The sequence below is a fragment of the Xenopus laevis genome, chromosome 5S (assembly GCF_017654675.1).
Source record: "Xenopus laevis strain J_2021 chromosome 5S, Xenopus_laevis_v10.1, whole genome shotgun sequence".
NCBI classification, from domain to species: Eukaryota; Metazoa; Chordata; class Amphibia; order Anura; family Pipidae; genus Xenopus; species Xenopus laevis.
Window position 1 is genome coordinate 47,418,267 of NC_054380.1, and position 15,174 is coordinate 47,433,440.

The following is a 15,174-nucleotide window of genomic DNA, read 5'->3' on the forward strand; positions in this document are numbered from 1 at the left end:
CACTCCTGGGACGCAGTAGTTAAATGGGAGCTTGCAACTGGACAATCAGCTGCTGTGGAAGGTTACTTAGAGCCCATGCGCATACAGGCCACTTGCCAGTACAATTGGTAATTAAGCTGACAAGGTTGCTGTTTGTAAAGACAGCTAACAGAGTCTCCTAACCGCTTCTGGCTATCCGTGTCGGCACTCGGTACGGAGCCGCTTCAGACTCCGCGGCTCTCCCTCCTGCACTGGCTTACTTGCCGGTGTTCAGTCTAACTGCTGTGCTAGTTCCCAGTGCAGCTGCTGTCGTGGCTCCCTTTCAGGAAAGGGTTGTCAGAGGCTGTTAAGGATGAACCAGCTAGAGTAGACTCACCCGAAAATCTAAGCAAGTTTATTGCATTATGCATTATGAGTTGGTTAGCTAACTCCAACTCCTATGTAATGATGTTAGTCAAAATAACTTCACTTAAACTTTTTTAAATCTTGATTCTTTTAGTCTTGGAATTCACAATCACATCACACAGGCAGTCACCATTTTGTAGACACTGTTATAAAGGAGAAGGAAAGGTTAAAACTAAGTAAGCCTTATCAGAAAGGTCAACCTAAATATACCAGTAAACCCTCAAAGTAGTGCTGCTCTGAGTCCCCTGTCAAAAGAAACACTGCATTTCTTTCCTTCTATTGGGTACACATGGGCTTCTGTACCAGACTTCCTGCCTTCAGCTTAAACCTCATTGCCCTGGGCAAGAGCATGCTCAGTTTGCTCCTCTTCCCCCCCCCCCCTTCTCTACTGTAATCTGAGCCCAGAGCAGGGAGAGACTCAGGCAGGAAGTGATGTCACACCACATTAATACTGCAGCTCCTATCCTAAACAAACAGAGTTTCTAGAGCTTTTTACTCAGGTATGGTAGAACATTCTACAGAATAAATATAGCATGCTAGCTTGCACTATTGCAGCTAATCTATTGGCAATAAAATACCTCCATAGCTTTCCTTCTCCTTTAAGGCAAGCTTTGCATCATGCCAAAATCTTGTTTATGCATCAAAATGGGGTGTCCGATGCCCATGCCCAAGCACTGGCTACACAGTTAGATGCTGAGGAGGAAGGGAGGAATGTAAGGAGTGCACTGACATCTAGGAAATGCTGATTGGAAAGTGAAAGTAATTGCCTGCCTCCCCTCTATGCCTAAGGCATAAATCATCAATATGATTGGCAGCTGAGACTTTTAAACAAGTTTTACAGGTATGGATGTTTTAATAAAAAAATAATTTGGGTTTTATGTTTAATTTGCAAAATACTTTTATTATACAGCTTTTTAGGTCTGGGCGACAGGTCCCCTTTAAGCAAGAACATCTGGCAAATCAGAAGCACTTATAAAAAGAGAGAAATATTTCAAACTTTGGTCTATAGCACAAATATTTTATTTTAAAACAGACAGATCAAGTCATTAGCAATGTGCTAAAACCAGCAACTGGTGGCATTTTGGTTTTTAAAGTATTTTTTAATCTGCTATGTGGAACAACTGAAAAAAATTTGAATCTCTGACCCATTTGGTCTGGATTCATGAGTACATTATAGCCGTGTATGAGCTGCTTTTGCACAGTAACATCATTGGACTTTTCCAAAAGGACCTGTAAAAACCAAAGGTGGAAAAGTTTCAGTAATAGGATAAAAATAATAATATATCATAGTCGAACTGTACAATAATGTCAGTGTATTTAATAAAGGTATACAGTGTTTTGATTGCCACTACTGGTTACATTAATTGACAGTAGTCTGATAGCAGTATCCAGGCTAGGGAATAACACTTCGATGACAGGAGTTTTAGCAGGGAAAGAAGTTTATGAAACTAAAACTGCTGTAAGCTCCCCTGCTGCTTAAAAGATGAGAGATTACCCATGGAGAAAGATGGCATGGAGTTCATGAAAAAAAGACTGCCCTTAATTTTCAACTTTCTTCCCTGTGAATAGTAATTTTTACTGCCACATTGGCTGTTGTCAACTGAGAGTGTAGGTGTCTGTCAGCAAAGTTAGTCACACCCATTCAACTACAAATGCTCTGGGACAGGCAGGAACGTATGACAATAAGAAATACATTTTTTTATATTTTATTTGCACAAATCCATGCTTTTTCATAACATACTTACTTTCAACCTTATATCAATTCCCATATTTTTCAGAAATACATGTTGTGTTACAGGACCAAGACAGGAAGCTGCTTCACCAACCATTCTTCTCATAAAGTTAAAATCAACATCTGCAGTCAGATCTGCTGTTCCAGGATCAGTTAATACATCATGAAGCTGATGTGCACGAAAGCCCTTTAAAAACAGAGAGACATTTATCCCTAACCTCACAACTTTAAAATAGTATTTTGTATAATTAGGAGCAGATTTATCAAAATGTGAGATCAGAAAAACTCACTCACTTTCTTTCTATTCCTATGGGATTTTTAGAATCATATTTATCAATGGAGTTCACCATAGGAATGAATAGAAGGTGAGTTCTATTCTCATTACAATTTTTATACTGTATCTAGTTCCCCTTACCTCCAAAAATGTTTTTATTCCATCCATACATGAAGCCTTTAAGATATGTACAGTTTATTTGTTAATGTGAGAATGCAAACTCTTGCATTTCTTTGCCCAAATCAGCAACGTATGCCTGCACCTGGGCCGACACAATTGTTCCGGGTGCAGACGGCACCAGATGCTACTACCAGAAGCTAATACCAGAATAGGGGCTGAGTCTTAGGCTGCATATTTCTACAGGAAGATTTTCAGCCCAGTTTAACATTAGCCAAATGCAGCACTGTGAATAAGCACTAGAACATTTTGCACAAATAAGGCTATATGGCTCCTTCCATAGTAATACAATGCAGTCAACCCTTCCAGAGGCACAAAAGAGAACAATAAATGAGCTGATGTTGAGCATTGGCAAACCAGATATACAGTAAATACATTCTTAGTTCTAGTACATTTAAGGCACTTAATGGATGAAGCTTCTTTTAAAGGCAAAGTAGACCCTGTCGTTCAACATGAGTTCAAAGAATACAGTTAGCACTGAACATAATTTTTCACTATTGCGTTAAACCAGTAAATCTGTGTTTTGTTATTTCTTGAGGCAAACAGGGCAAAAACTAAACTCCTTGTTTGACCTTGCCAGGTAAATAATTAGATTATCAGTATACAACCCCCTCCCTTCCCTCATTCTTGTGACTGTTTAGCAGGTGTCCTTTATGCAGGGGTATCTGTGCATTGATAATTTATTATTTTATATTTATATATTATTTATAAATTATCTATTATGCAAGACCCAAATAGAGTTGCTACACTTTCTTGGTTTAACCCAAGACACAATGAAAAACAAGAGTTTATTACATTTATGAAAACAAACAAGGGACACAAAATATGTTCAGAACATGCCCTATTCATTGAACAAAGCGGTATACTGGGTTTACTCTGCATCTCAAACCCAAAAAGGCAAGGTTGCTGGGTGGAAGTAAAAAAAGAACAAATACAATTAGAAGTAAAAAGTAAAGTAAAATTAGAGTTGAATCTACAGTAGAGTTTGGTTGATTTATTTAATCTGACTCTTGTTGCTAACTAATGTTTTTAGCATACGGGCCTAATGTATACACGCCTGTGTATACATTAGAGTGTTCTGACACTCTGTATCAGAATAATGAATGTGTCTACATATAGGGTTGGAAGTATTGACAAAAATGTCTGGCTATTGGGCTTTGAGTGGGGGGGGGGGAGTGGTAGCACAATTGTTTGACCTGCCTAAGATCAATGGTGATTAAAATCAGCCCTCCAGCTAATACATAATCCCCAGATGAGTTTAATGTTGTAAAAGGATTAAGCATAACAGTACTTGGAATAATCACAAATGGAATTTATGTATAGGACAAAAACCCAGACATACCCTGAAAGTATCTGTTTTTTCTCCCATATGACCATAATCTGCTATCAGAGCTGCTCCTCCATAGCTGTTAATCTGCTGTGCAAGTTTCTGTATAATAACAGCAGCACTAGGACACACCTCAACATGATCTCTTGGTTCATCATCCTTGCAGAGACAAAACACATTTATTATGACATTGTTGTGTTACAATATAATAAAGACTGTAGACAATATAAAAGAAAATGTCTTGACGACATTTATGAAAAGATAGATATAAGGGAATTGTGAGAGCTCGCCTGACATAATGTGAATATTACTGTTACACAATTTATTGTATAATGAACAAGTTTATAAACCTCTAATTAATTTTGCCATTAAAGAAGCAGGACTATCAAAGTCTGGACTGGATGTTGTGTTAGAAAAGATATACTACTTTTAGGGTGGGTTATGGGCCAAATTTAAGGCAAGGCCCCTTCCCACTGATATCCCTGTCCATACCCTGGACTGCAGAATCTGCCCCTCTGTGTTATCGGTCACACCTTCAGGCTGGGTTGGGCCAGGAAGAGAGAGGGTAAGGCTCTGGGAATTTCTGACCTACACATTACTATCATACATTATCAAGATTATCAGTAAAAGTTTAGATCTGTAAATGAGAGGGAAAATGCAAGGATATAAGCATATCAGCTTTTATTCAGAAAGCACTGTTTTTACAGGTTTTCAATCTTTTATCCTGAATACTTGTGACCTAGGGTTTTCTGGATAAGGAGTCCTTTGTAACACGGAGCACCATGCCATTAGTCTACTAAAAATACTTGATGGGTATGAGATTTCTTATTTGGAAATCCTGCATCCAGAAAGCTCCAAATTATGGAAGGCCATTTTTTAAACGATTTACCCTCTTATATTAAAGCAGTACCTTGTATTCAGTGGTTACTTAGAAACATATCATCTACGTTGATGTTAAAAAAAGTCGTTTGGATATGTTATGTTAAAGGTTTTTTTTTTTAGTTGACTTAAGGTATGGTGTTCTAAATTAGCTAGAATTACGCAGAATGTGGTTTGGCTGAGGTCTAGTGCCTATGGCAGTACTGCCCTAGAGGAATTTATAAATTAAGGTTACCCTTAATTACCCTACCTTATTCACAAAACACACACTACAGTTTCCATAGAAAATAGTTAACCTTCCAATATATTTATAAAGGCCATGTGAATACTGCTTACATGTGCCTGAGTCTAAATCAAACACCAGGATAGCATATTAGAGTAAGGGCACACGCTAAGATTCGAGGAAACTGAAGCGTACCGTGCAATCCCGCTGGATATTTTCAGTCTAGCCAGCGGGTTCGGGGAAATTAGTTGACTAAAGAAGAAGCGATTTGTCGCTGGGCAACTAATCTCCCAAAAATAGCTTAAATGTAATGTAAAGAGGTTACCTGAACAAAAGTTTTTGCAACTAATGACATATTGGAGCCAAGCACAAATCTCAGCTTGTCAGGAAGCTTAGGATCAATATCAATTAACATTTCTCTCCATCCATCTTTTATTTTCTAAAGAATACAAAATACACACAATTAACATAGTAACTTAAGTTGAAAAAAGACAAATGTCCATTGAGTTCAAGCTTTTATGTCTATATAAAGACCTGCCTAACTGCTAGGTAATCCAGAGAATTTAAAAAAAATATCCATCTGAGGACTTTATTTCTAAATGGAAAAAAAAAAAAAATCAGCAGTATTTTACAGTATATGAAGAAGTCAACACGATCCTGCAAAAAAAATAATGCATGATATTTTTTTCATAAATTTTCTTTGTCTGTACCATGTGCATAAAACAAAGTTCATTCAGCGCTATACTGTGGTGCTATAACTTGATTGCAGCTGCCCAAATTGATCCACTCTGCCAGATCCTCCAAATAAAGCCAAAAAACCTGTAGGGAAGTGCAGGAATACCGACCACTTTATCTTTTATACAAGTTACATAGTTACATAGTTAGTTAAATTGGGTTGAAAAAATACAAAGTCCATCAAGTTCAACCCGTCCAAATGAAAACCCAGCATCCATACATACACCCATCCCTTCTTTTAATTAAATTCTATATACCCATACCTATACTAACTATAGAGCTTAGTATCACAATAGCCTTTGATATATTATGTCTGTCCAAAAAATCATCCAAGCCATTCTTAAAGGCATTAACTGAATCAGCCATCACAACATCATCCAGCAGTGCATTCCACAACCTCACTGTCCTGACTGTGAAGAACCCCCTACGTTGGTAATAGGTAAAGGTGCTTGTGTACCAATATCATTCCCTGGAAAGAGCAAGTGCTCAAATTGTCTTAATAAAAACAAGTGTAGACATAAGGTGATCTTATAACAACACTTTGGCTGAATCACCTACCCACCAGACACCAATATATCCAGGTCAAACATCAATCACTGGTCAAGAGCCTTCTGTGTATCCTAAATGGATACCCGCTTCAAAGAAGATATAACGCATAAAATAGTTCAAGAGAATAATATCAGTACACAAGCACCTTTACCTATTGTATAATAGATAATGAACCAGTGGTTGGTTTTTCTGTGCTTCCCTACAGGTATTTTCTTTTTGCTTTGTTTGTACCATGTACAGGTATAAGTAGAGGTGCATACAACCCTATTTATAAATTAAGCTGACATTTTCTATAACATTTTTTATTATATAAACATTCAAAAATACAATATGGGCACAATTTATTTTACAGAAGCAGCCTTTTGATCTGAACATGAGTTATTTATATGAATGGGGTCCACCATGTTTGTTTCGATAAGGTAACCTCATCCAAACACAAATCCACACCTATTAATTCTTAGAGCCATAATTTTATTACAGAAATGTAGATACAGGGCGATTTCGAAGCTGTGGCTGTCCTGCATGTTATAGCTCTGTGGGCTGAATGACAGCTAGCTTGAAAACCTACTAGTAATGTAATCTGCAGCTAAAGTTTAAAATAAAAATGGCTGCTCATATTTTGCAGGATGGTTTCAGATTCATTAGCTTTAAATGAAGCTAGTCACTTATTTCAGCTTTCTAATCTCACTTAAACCAGCAAAAACTAGAGATGGAGTATGACACAACTAGGCCAAAATACTTATAGTTCCTCAGGAATGGTGTGGCGTAGTACAACACTCTGGTAACATACATTTATTTAGACTTCAAACACTACAAATATTTAATTTACCTGTAATTTATGTATTGGCAATGCATCAAAAAATTCATGTGCTATGTAAAAAGAATAACCTAGTGAAAAAAACAACAAAGTTGAATGCGATAAATAAATTTAATTTGATATGCATGCAAATTTGCAGTGTAAATCAAATAAACTCCCTATCCCCAGTGCCTTCTGTCACTTATAGGAAGGATAGTAACAGGTCAGCTCTCATAGACAGGTGGGTTTCATCCCCCAAATACAAATGTTAAATATTTCCAAGACAATAACAGCAGAATGCATAGAGACCCGATGTGTAGAGAGTTATTCTGACGGATAAAATATACATGAGGGGAAATGCTACATTTCAACTTTCTGGACATTTATATTACACCCCTCCTTTTAGAAGGCTCCCTTAGCTCATAACAGTTTAAGGGATTAGTACACAGAACGATCACCTATTGTACAAATAAAAATCCTTAGCCAAAAACCGTAACTACAGAGCTGTGAAATCGGTAGCAATTTTTGGTATCTGGAGTTGGAGTTGCCAAAAATGTACCAAGTCCTAATAACTTTAAATACATGCACTGAAAATAATCAAACCAGATTTCAGAGCTTCTATGAAGGAGGATATGACAGAAGCAATTCTATTTCAAAGAACAATACTTTAGTTACTTTTGGATTATATTTAATAGCTATTCTATAGCTATATGCCAGGTTCAATTAATATATATAAGTTGTCATAGGTTTTACAATCGTTTTTGGTTAATGTAGTTTAACTTTGATTTTGGTTTAGAATTACCAAAGGATGTGGTGTATATTTATGAGCTATGGCATTGATAAAATGCCTTGTATGTTGTGTACTTAACTTTCAATCAACATGGAAAATATATTAGTATATTAATTAGTCAGAGTCGATGCATTTATGTATCAACTCCACAGCTCTGACTTTTTCTTTACCAAAAAATGTACTTATGCCCTCCCTCCCTTTTCAATTCCCTTTTACTTGCCTGGCCACTGTACGATTACAACAACATATACCCCACCCAAGAATACTATTTCAGTTGTATGTCAACCAGCCATCTAAAAGCAGGGTAACCCAAGCCAACTGTTATCAACTAGATCTTCTCATCCTCTAAAAACCCAAGAAAGTGCTGCTTAGGCACTATAGAGACTGTAAACAAAGTCACCAAGCCAAGGGTTTGGATACTGTAAAGTGTCAACCAACACAAATACTGATAACTTGATTATATTTCACATGTATCAGATCTGTTATCCTTAATACCTGGTTTTTTTATTATTTGTCTATAATATGGCTAAACATGTAGTGAACTGTGTGCCTGCCATGTTTGTGGTCTTCTATAATTCCCTCCAGCAGATTAATATACTACTAAATGAGAGAATTCATACTTTTCATATCAGAAGCCACGCATGGATGCAAGCTTCATAGATTATACTACATGTTATATTATGGGGCCGATTCACTAAGGGTCGAATTTCGAAGTTAAAAATACTTCGAAATTCGACCCTCGGATTGAAATCCTTCGACTTCGAATATCGAAGTCGAAGGATTTAGCGCTGATCCTGCGATCGATCGATCGAAGGATTTTCCGTCCGATCGAACGATTAAATCCTTCGAATCGAACGATTCGAAGGATTTTAATCCAACGATCGAAGGAAAATCCTTCGATCAAAAAATCACAGGCAAGCCTATGGGGACCTTCCCCATAGGCTAACATTGACTTCGGTAGCTTTTAGCTGCCGAAGTAGGGGGTCGAAGTTTTTTTTAAAGGGGAAGTACTTCGACTATCGAATGGTCGAATAGTCGAACGATTTTTCGTTCGATTCGTTCGATTTCGTTCGACTTCGAACGAATTTAACCAATTCGATGGTCGAAGTACCCAAAAAATACTTCGAAATTCGAAGTATTTTTCATTCGAATCCTTCACTCGAGCTTAGTGAATGGGCCCCTATATGTAGTCTATATATTTTGCTTACTTTTCACAAACTCAGTTCTGATTGTTGAACGTTTAAAAACTTGCTTTACGATTTAAGTGGTGGATATGATCTATGCCTTTCCTAGGAGAGCTGGATCTTGAAAAAAAGACAAGTGACAGTGCAGATTATGCTTTTCTTCATCTGCATTTAGTGGCACTAAGTTGTTTTGCTGTATATATACTGAGACAGACAATTAACTCTACCGTTTGGCACATCCTGTATATCTTGGTACCAGCACACCGGACGTCCTGTTTTGGTTATTCCATTCTTATATACTGGGGAGTTTGAATCAAGTTCCACCTCAATTGATTTTCCAGTTAATCTTTGAGCCTGGATATCACTAAGCTTGGGGCTCACTTCTACAAGATGCACAGATATATCACATGAATCTAGTAAGCGACCAAAATTGCTAAAAACCTGAAAGAAAAACAATATAGATGAGAGTTTATTTGTATTCTTGAATTGGTGCACACTCATACAACATTAACTATTTTTGTTAAAAATCAGAAGGGTCCTTGTAAAAAGCTTTGTTTTTGCTTCATAAACTCCAGTGTAAGTTTTGGCCTTTCATTAACACCAATGAGATGCACCAGAGCTTGCCTCAACCTGCAATTATCAAGCAAAAACACACTGGTTGCTGTTTTGGGGGTGATGAACCCCATGCAGAATACTTTTCTGTAATGACCATATTTATCTATTATGCATTATATTATATGAACCTGTAAAAAACAAAAAAGCACATATTTTACTTACCCTTAGTAAATCATCAGTTAGAGTACCTCTGCCAGGGCCAAGCTCCACCAGTTGTATAGCTTTTGGCTTTCCAGCAGACACCCATTCACTTATGCACCAGACTCCCAGAAGCTGTATATATTAAAAATATAAAAAAAAAAGATTTTGATACCACAAATTCCTAATTATTTTCTTATTTGAAGATGAATAAAGTTAAAATTGCCTGTGACATAAGAGCTCCCCTCTGTGAAGGAGAGCATTTGAATGCTGAAAGAAAAAGTCAAAATAACATGCTTAATGCAGATACTGTATGGATGATGAAAATAAAAAAAAGTTTTGAAAGAAGATGAATAAAGTTACAGTGTTAACTAGAAATGTAGTGCCTCTGGGACATAAAGGTTTTCAGGTTAACTACTATTGCTATAGTACAGATATGTATAAACAAGATGACGATCATTGTTCTTTGAAGAATAAGCCAGGTCCACAATACTCCTATAGAGCAAATTCAAGTGGTTACTACTATGGTTATTACTAAATATTACTAAATTGCTGCTCTGAGCTGCAGGTTTTAGCTTCAGTGTTAGGAAATACATGAGACTAAGGGGCAGATTTACTAAGCTCGAGTGAAGAATTCGAATGAAAAAAAATTCGAATTTCGAAGTATTTTTTTGGGTACTTCAATCGAATGGTTCAAATTCAATTGAATTCGATCGAATCTAATGATTCAAATGATTCGAACGATTCGAAGTAAAAATCGTTCGACCATTTGATAGTCGAAGTACTGTCTCTTTAAAAAATACTTTGACTTCATACTTCGCCACTTTAAACGTACCAAGCTCGTACCAAGCCTATGGGGACCTTCCCCAGCACTTTTCGAAGCTTTTTTTGACCGAATAAAAATCCTTCGATCGATCGCTTAAAATCGTTCGAATCAAAGGATTTTATTGTTTGATCGAACGATTTTTATTCATTCAATCAAAGTATTTACGCTAAATCCTTCGAATTTGATATTCGAATTCGAAGGATTTAACTTCGAGGGTTTATTAACCCTCGAAATTCGACCCTTGATAAATCTGCCCCTAAATGTAGTTTATATCATTTTGGGTCTGTTTTGTCCATAGCACCACCAGGTGAAATCTCTGCACAGAGGCGCATGACTCAAGGTCATGCTTATTCCTAGAAGAGACCAATAGTCTTGCCATAATTAGCATTCTTAACAAGAGCAGCATATTTAAATCAAATATTTATTATTTAAATATTTTGGTTCTCTCATTGCTTGGAATTTTAACTGCTATTCAGGGTTAATTACCATAGTAATTAGGGAGCAGTAGAGGGCCAGAAAAGGAGTTCAATAAAAATTTGAACACAATACAATCCGTCTGTTTGATTGCCAGGGGCAGTGGGTAGAAAATAGCAAGAAAAAAAAGCTGCAGGCAGGAAATAGCAAGAATAGGAAGGTTACTCATTTAACAAAAGACTCACAATAAATAATACGATCAATTGAAAACTTTATTAGAATAAGTGCAGCGCCAACAGACTAAAACGTTTACATAATGATGAACCTCACATTCTCCCAAACTATACTCATGCTTTTAAATGTTAAACAGAACTGACAGTCGTCGTCCTCCTTGACACAATTATGCGCATTTCAAACCATCAGAAGTGAGGTACATGTTCATTTGTTTGTATACTTCTGGATGCCCAAAGTTATTTATAACATAGAATATAAAAAGGTTTAACTGTACTGTCAAAATCTGAATATTTATATTATTTTGTTCACATGCAGGTGTAGTTGTTATCCTAATAATACAATAAGGAAAACTTGTGTTGTGTGACAAAAAAAACACAGAATATTTAACTTTTGTAAAAACCTTTATCTATAAAAAAAATGCCTTTTAGAAAATAAGTGTTACCTCTCCGAATATCTGGCTTATTTCAGGTGAAGTCACAAAATCTCCATGTTCTCCAAGCATGTCATTGTGCATATAATAACCCTGCAATTCAGAAAACACAAAACAAATTGTGAGAAAAAAAATACACATACAAGCCAATAGAAATGTATTTCCAGATAAAAATGGGTTTGTCTTTTCTCAGCTGACTCAAATACATTTGCATCAGCTTATAGAAAGTTGATTGTTGAGGGCTCGGTTACTGTATGATTTAGAACATTTAATAAAAGTGGCACCGTTAAATCAATACATTTATTGGTCACATCTCACAGTATACTGTTGATTAACCCCCCAAATAAAAATTTGCTAATAAAAGAAAACATCATTTTAAGCCATTTTCTAATATACATATATTAAAAGAGTTGTTTACCTTCCAACACTTTTTTCAGTTCAATTGGTTTCAGATAGTTCACCAGAATTAAAGACTTTTTCCAATTATTTTCTATGTGTGACTGTTTTTCTAATATTGAAGTGTAAAGTGAAATTTCTCTCCTTCTAAAGCAGCTCTGGGAGGGGGGATCGCCGATCCTGTAAACTGTTCTAAATGGATACATTTAGTTGATACATTTCTTATCTTTGTCCCTGCTGAGCAGAATCTCAGGGTTTCATTACAGACAGCTGTTAGAATTGATACAATGGTTACAAATACTCCAGAGATGCTGCTGAGAAATGTATCAACTAAATATTGCAAAATTGTAACAGTTCAGAGTCTGCGCCTGAATTACTGAGCTGCAGGACTGAAACACCAGAGACAGGGACATTAAACTTAGATTTTGGAAAAACAGTAAATAAAAGAAAATTAAATAGAAAGTAATTGGAAAAATTCTTTAATGTTGGTGAACTATCTGAAAACAACTGAACTGATAAAAAGGGGTTGGAAGGTGAACAACCCCTTTAAAAAAATTTAGTGCTCTTCAAGTTATTTGTAAAAACAATGGCTATTGAAACAGCATTTGCTTAACTCCTGGTTGTTACTTTTAAAGCAATGTTGCAAAGGTCTTAGTTCCTCAACTAAGACAGGTCTGTTAATCAGCTGCCTTGTCATTACATTGTATCAACAGTCTGAGCCACCAAGACAGAGAATAAGAATGGACAGACAAACATTGCTTTCAATAGCAATACATATACAAATAACTTAAAAACCATAAAACATTTGTAATGAATGTATATTGGAAAGTTGCTTAGAATTGTTTTATTTCTATTAGGCAAATTTATTTTTGGGGTTGACTTGCCCTTTAAAGTGGTGATACACTGGCTAACTCTGTAGAATTTGCAAATGCTATTGATGCATGCTGTATTGAAAAGTAGTGCAAGAGATGGCACTAAGAACCAGATTATCAATATATACAAAGATATCTGGTTAATATTTAAAGCTGGCCTATTCCTGCATTATATGGGTACTTTGCAGAATGTTCATCTGTCCACGCATGAGGACTGCCAAGTGTTGATGGAGCAACCTTTAAAAACAAAAGGCAAATTACAGGATTGTAGGGTATATGTAAGGCAGGTTTGAATTCTTCTAATGCCCATTGGTACATGACCTTACATATACGTCAATGAACGTCATGGCTGACAAAATTTTCAGTCTGAAGCAGCCAAATGTGGTGTACTCACAATTGATGCCCTTTCATAATTATTTCAAACAGCTGCCTGTCAAAGAGATATAATCCCAAAATCTTGCATGAAATATATCTCCTGCACCTATAGATGCCAAACAAAACAACCACCTGACAACAAAAGCTGAAATGTAGCTACTGAATAAGTATTTAGGCTCCCAACCAAGCATGTTATAACAATTAGTTGTGAAACCAACAAATAATAGTGTATTTGCCTCAATATACTTTTCATGTAAGTGTAACCAAAGGGCATGTGTAACTAAAGAGCAAGCCTTCAAAATTAATAAAAGGTGAGTCAGAGGGAAGGTAGCTTAATTATTGCTTAGACATAAGTACTTGTAAGGGTTAAAATTAGAATGGGTGCTAGCCAAACACAAGAGAGATGTAAATGTTTAAAAATTAAACAAATGAACATTATTTTAAAAATAAATAAACCACACGCACCTTTACAGGATTTGTCAACACTTCTCGCATATATTCTGAAACGGTTATGGGCCCTGTTGACTTTATTTTGAAGATAAGATGATTCAGTAACGCATTAGCTGATGTTCTCTTTTGAGGTTTTTCTGTTCTGCTACATTGATATCTCTGAATGGGACGGTTTGCTGAAGCTTAAACATAATGACAATTAGCACAAAAAGCAACTAAGTTTAGTCAAGATTAAAGTAGTGGTACACCTTCAAGTTTGTTTTTAGTATGATGTAGAATGGCTAATTCTAAGCAACGTTTCATTTGGTCTGCATTAAATATTTTTTTTTATAGTTTTTTAAAGATTTACCTTTTTTTCTGATTCTTTCCAGTTTTCAAATAGGGTCACTGACCCCATCTAAAAAGCAAATGCTCTGTTAAGATAAAAAACCCTTGTTATTGCTACTTTTTATTACTCATCTTTCTATTTATACCCTTTCCTGTTCACATCACATACCTGTCTTTTACCTAAATCAATGCATGGTTGCTAGAGTCATTTGGACCCTAGCAAACAGTTGCTGAAATTGCAAACTGGAGAGCTGCTGAATAAATAGCTAAATAACTCCAAACCAGAAATATTAAAAAATGAAAACCAATTGCAAATTGTCTCAGAATGTAACTCTCTACATCATACTAAACATTACTTTAAAGACGCACGAACACTTTAAAACCTGCCCTTATTTACCACTGCCAACAAAATGTTTCCTACAATCTAAGTACAAGTGATATGGCCATAAACCTCCACACTCATGCCTTTAGCTGATTACAAAAATTAAAATGTATCTACTTTATTAGGTGGAGTTATGCCACTGACATGGAGCATTATTTATTTATTATTGACTCACAGGTAGTAGGTGATATTTGTAATGGAGACGCTAATTAAAGTAATTTTGTATAGAAATTCCATTATACCATGCCACTGCCAGACCAATTCCCTGTCAAAAAGTAGGCGTGGACTGAACAAAACTTTGCATAGTGCGCAATGCATGCTGGACTTCCAAAGATTTCTCCAGATTTCAGCTGCACTTACCAGAGACCATTAGAAAGCCAAACTTTTGCAGTCGCTGCAACCGAGCTAACCCACTCATATCTGCTACTTATTCTTCAGCATACACTCCTTTGCAGACCATATACCTGACCTAGAGAATCCAGAGAGCAACACACACAGAGTCTAGCTAAAGGGTAATAGCATGGCCAGTGACGTCACAGACATGTGATCAAGAGGTGGGCGGAAGAGCGTGTTCAGCGCTTACCCGCTTATGCAGCTAAGATAACTCAGCAGCTAGAGGAATTTGGCGCGCTTGAAATGTGTGCATTAAAACATTTGTTCGGTTT

At 36.3% G+C, this 15,174-nt stretch overlaps 1 protein-coding gene across 1 annotated transcript; it reads right to left on the reverse strand.

Annotated features, from left to right (window-relative positions):
- Positions 1–1,213: 1,213 nt before the first annotated feature.
- On the reverse strand, positions 1,214–14,948 carry ndufaf7.S (NADH:ubiquinone oxidoreductase complex assembly factor 7 S homeolog; the record flags this gene model as incomplete). Its single annotated transcript, NM_001092074.1, is given in 10 exon segments — positions 1,214–1,614; positions 2,130–2,303; positions 3,910–4,053; positions 5,322–5,435; positions 7,110–7,168; positions 9,278–9,491; positions 9,828–9,938; positions 11,720–11,800; positions 13,816–13,982; positions 14,870–14,948. Coding segments are annotated over 10 exon segments (1,314 nt in total). The 3' UTR covers positions 1,214–1,422.
- Between the last annotated feature and the right edge of the window lie 226 nt (positions 14,949–15,174).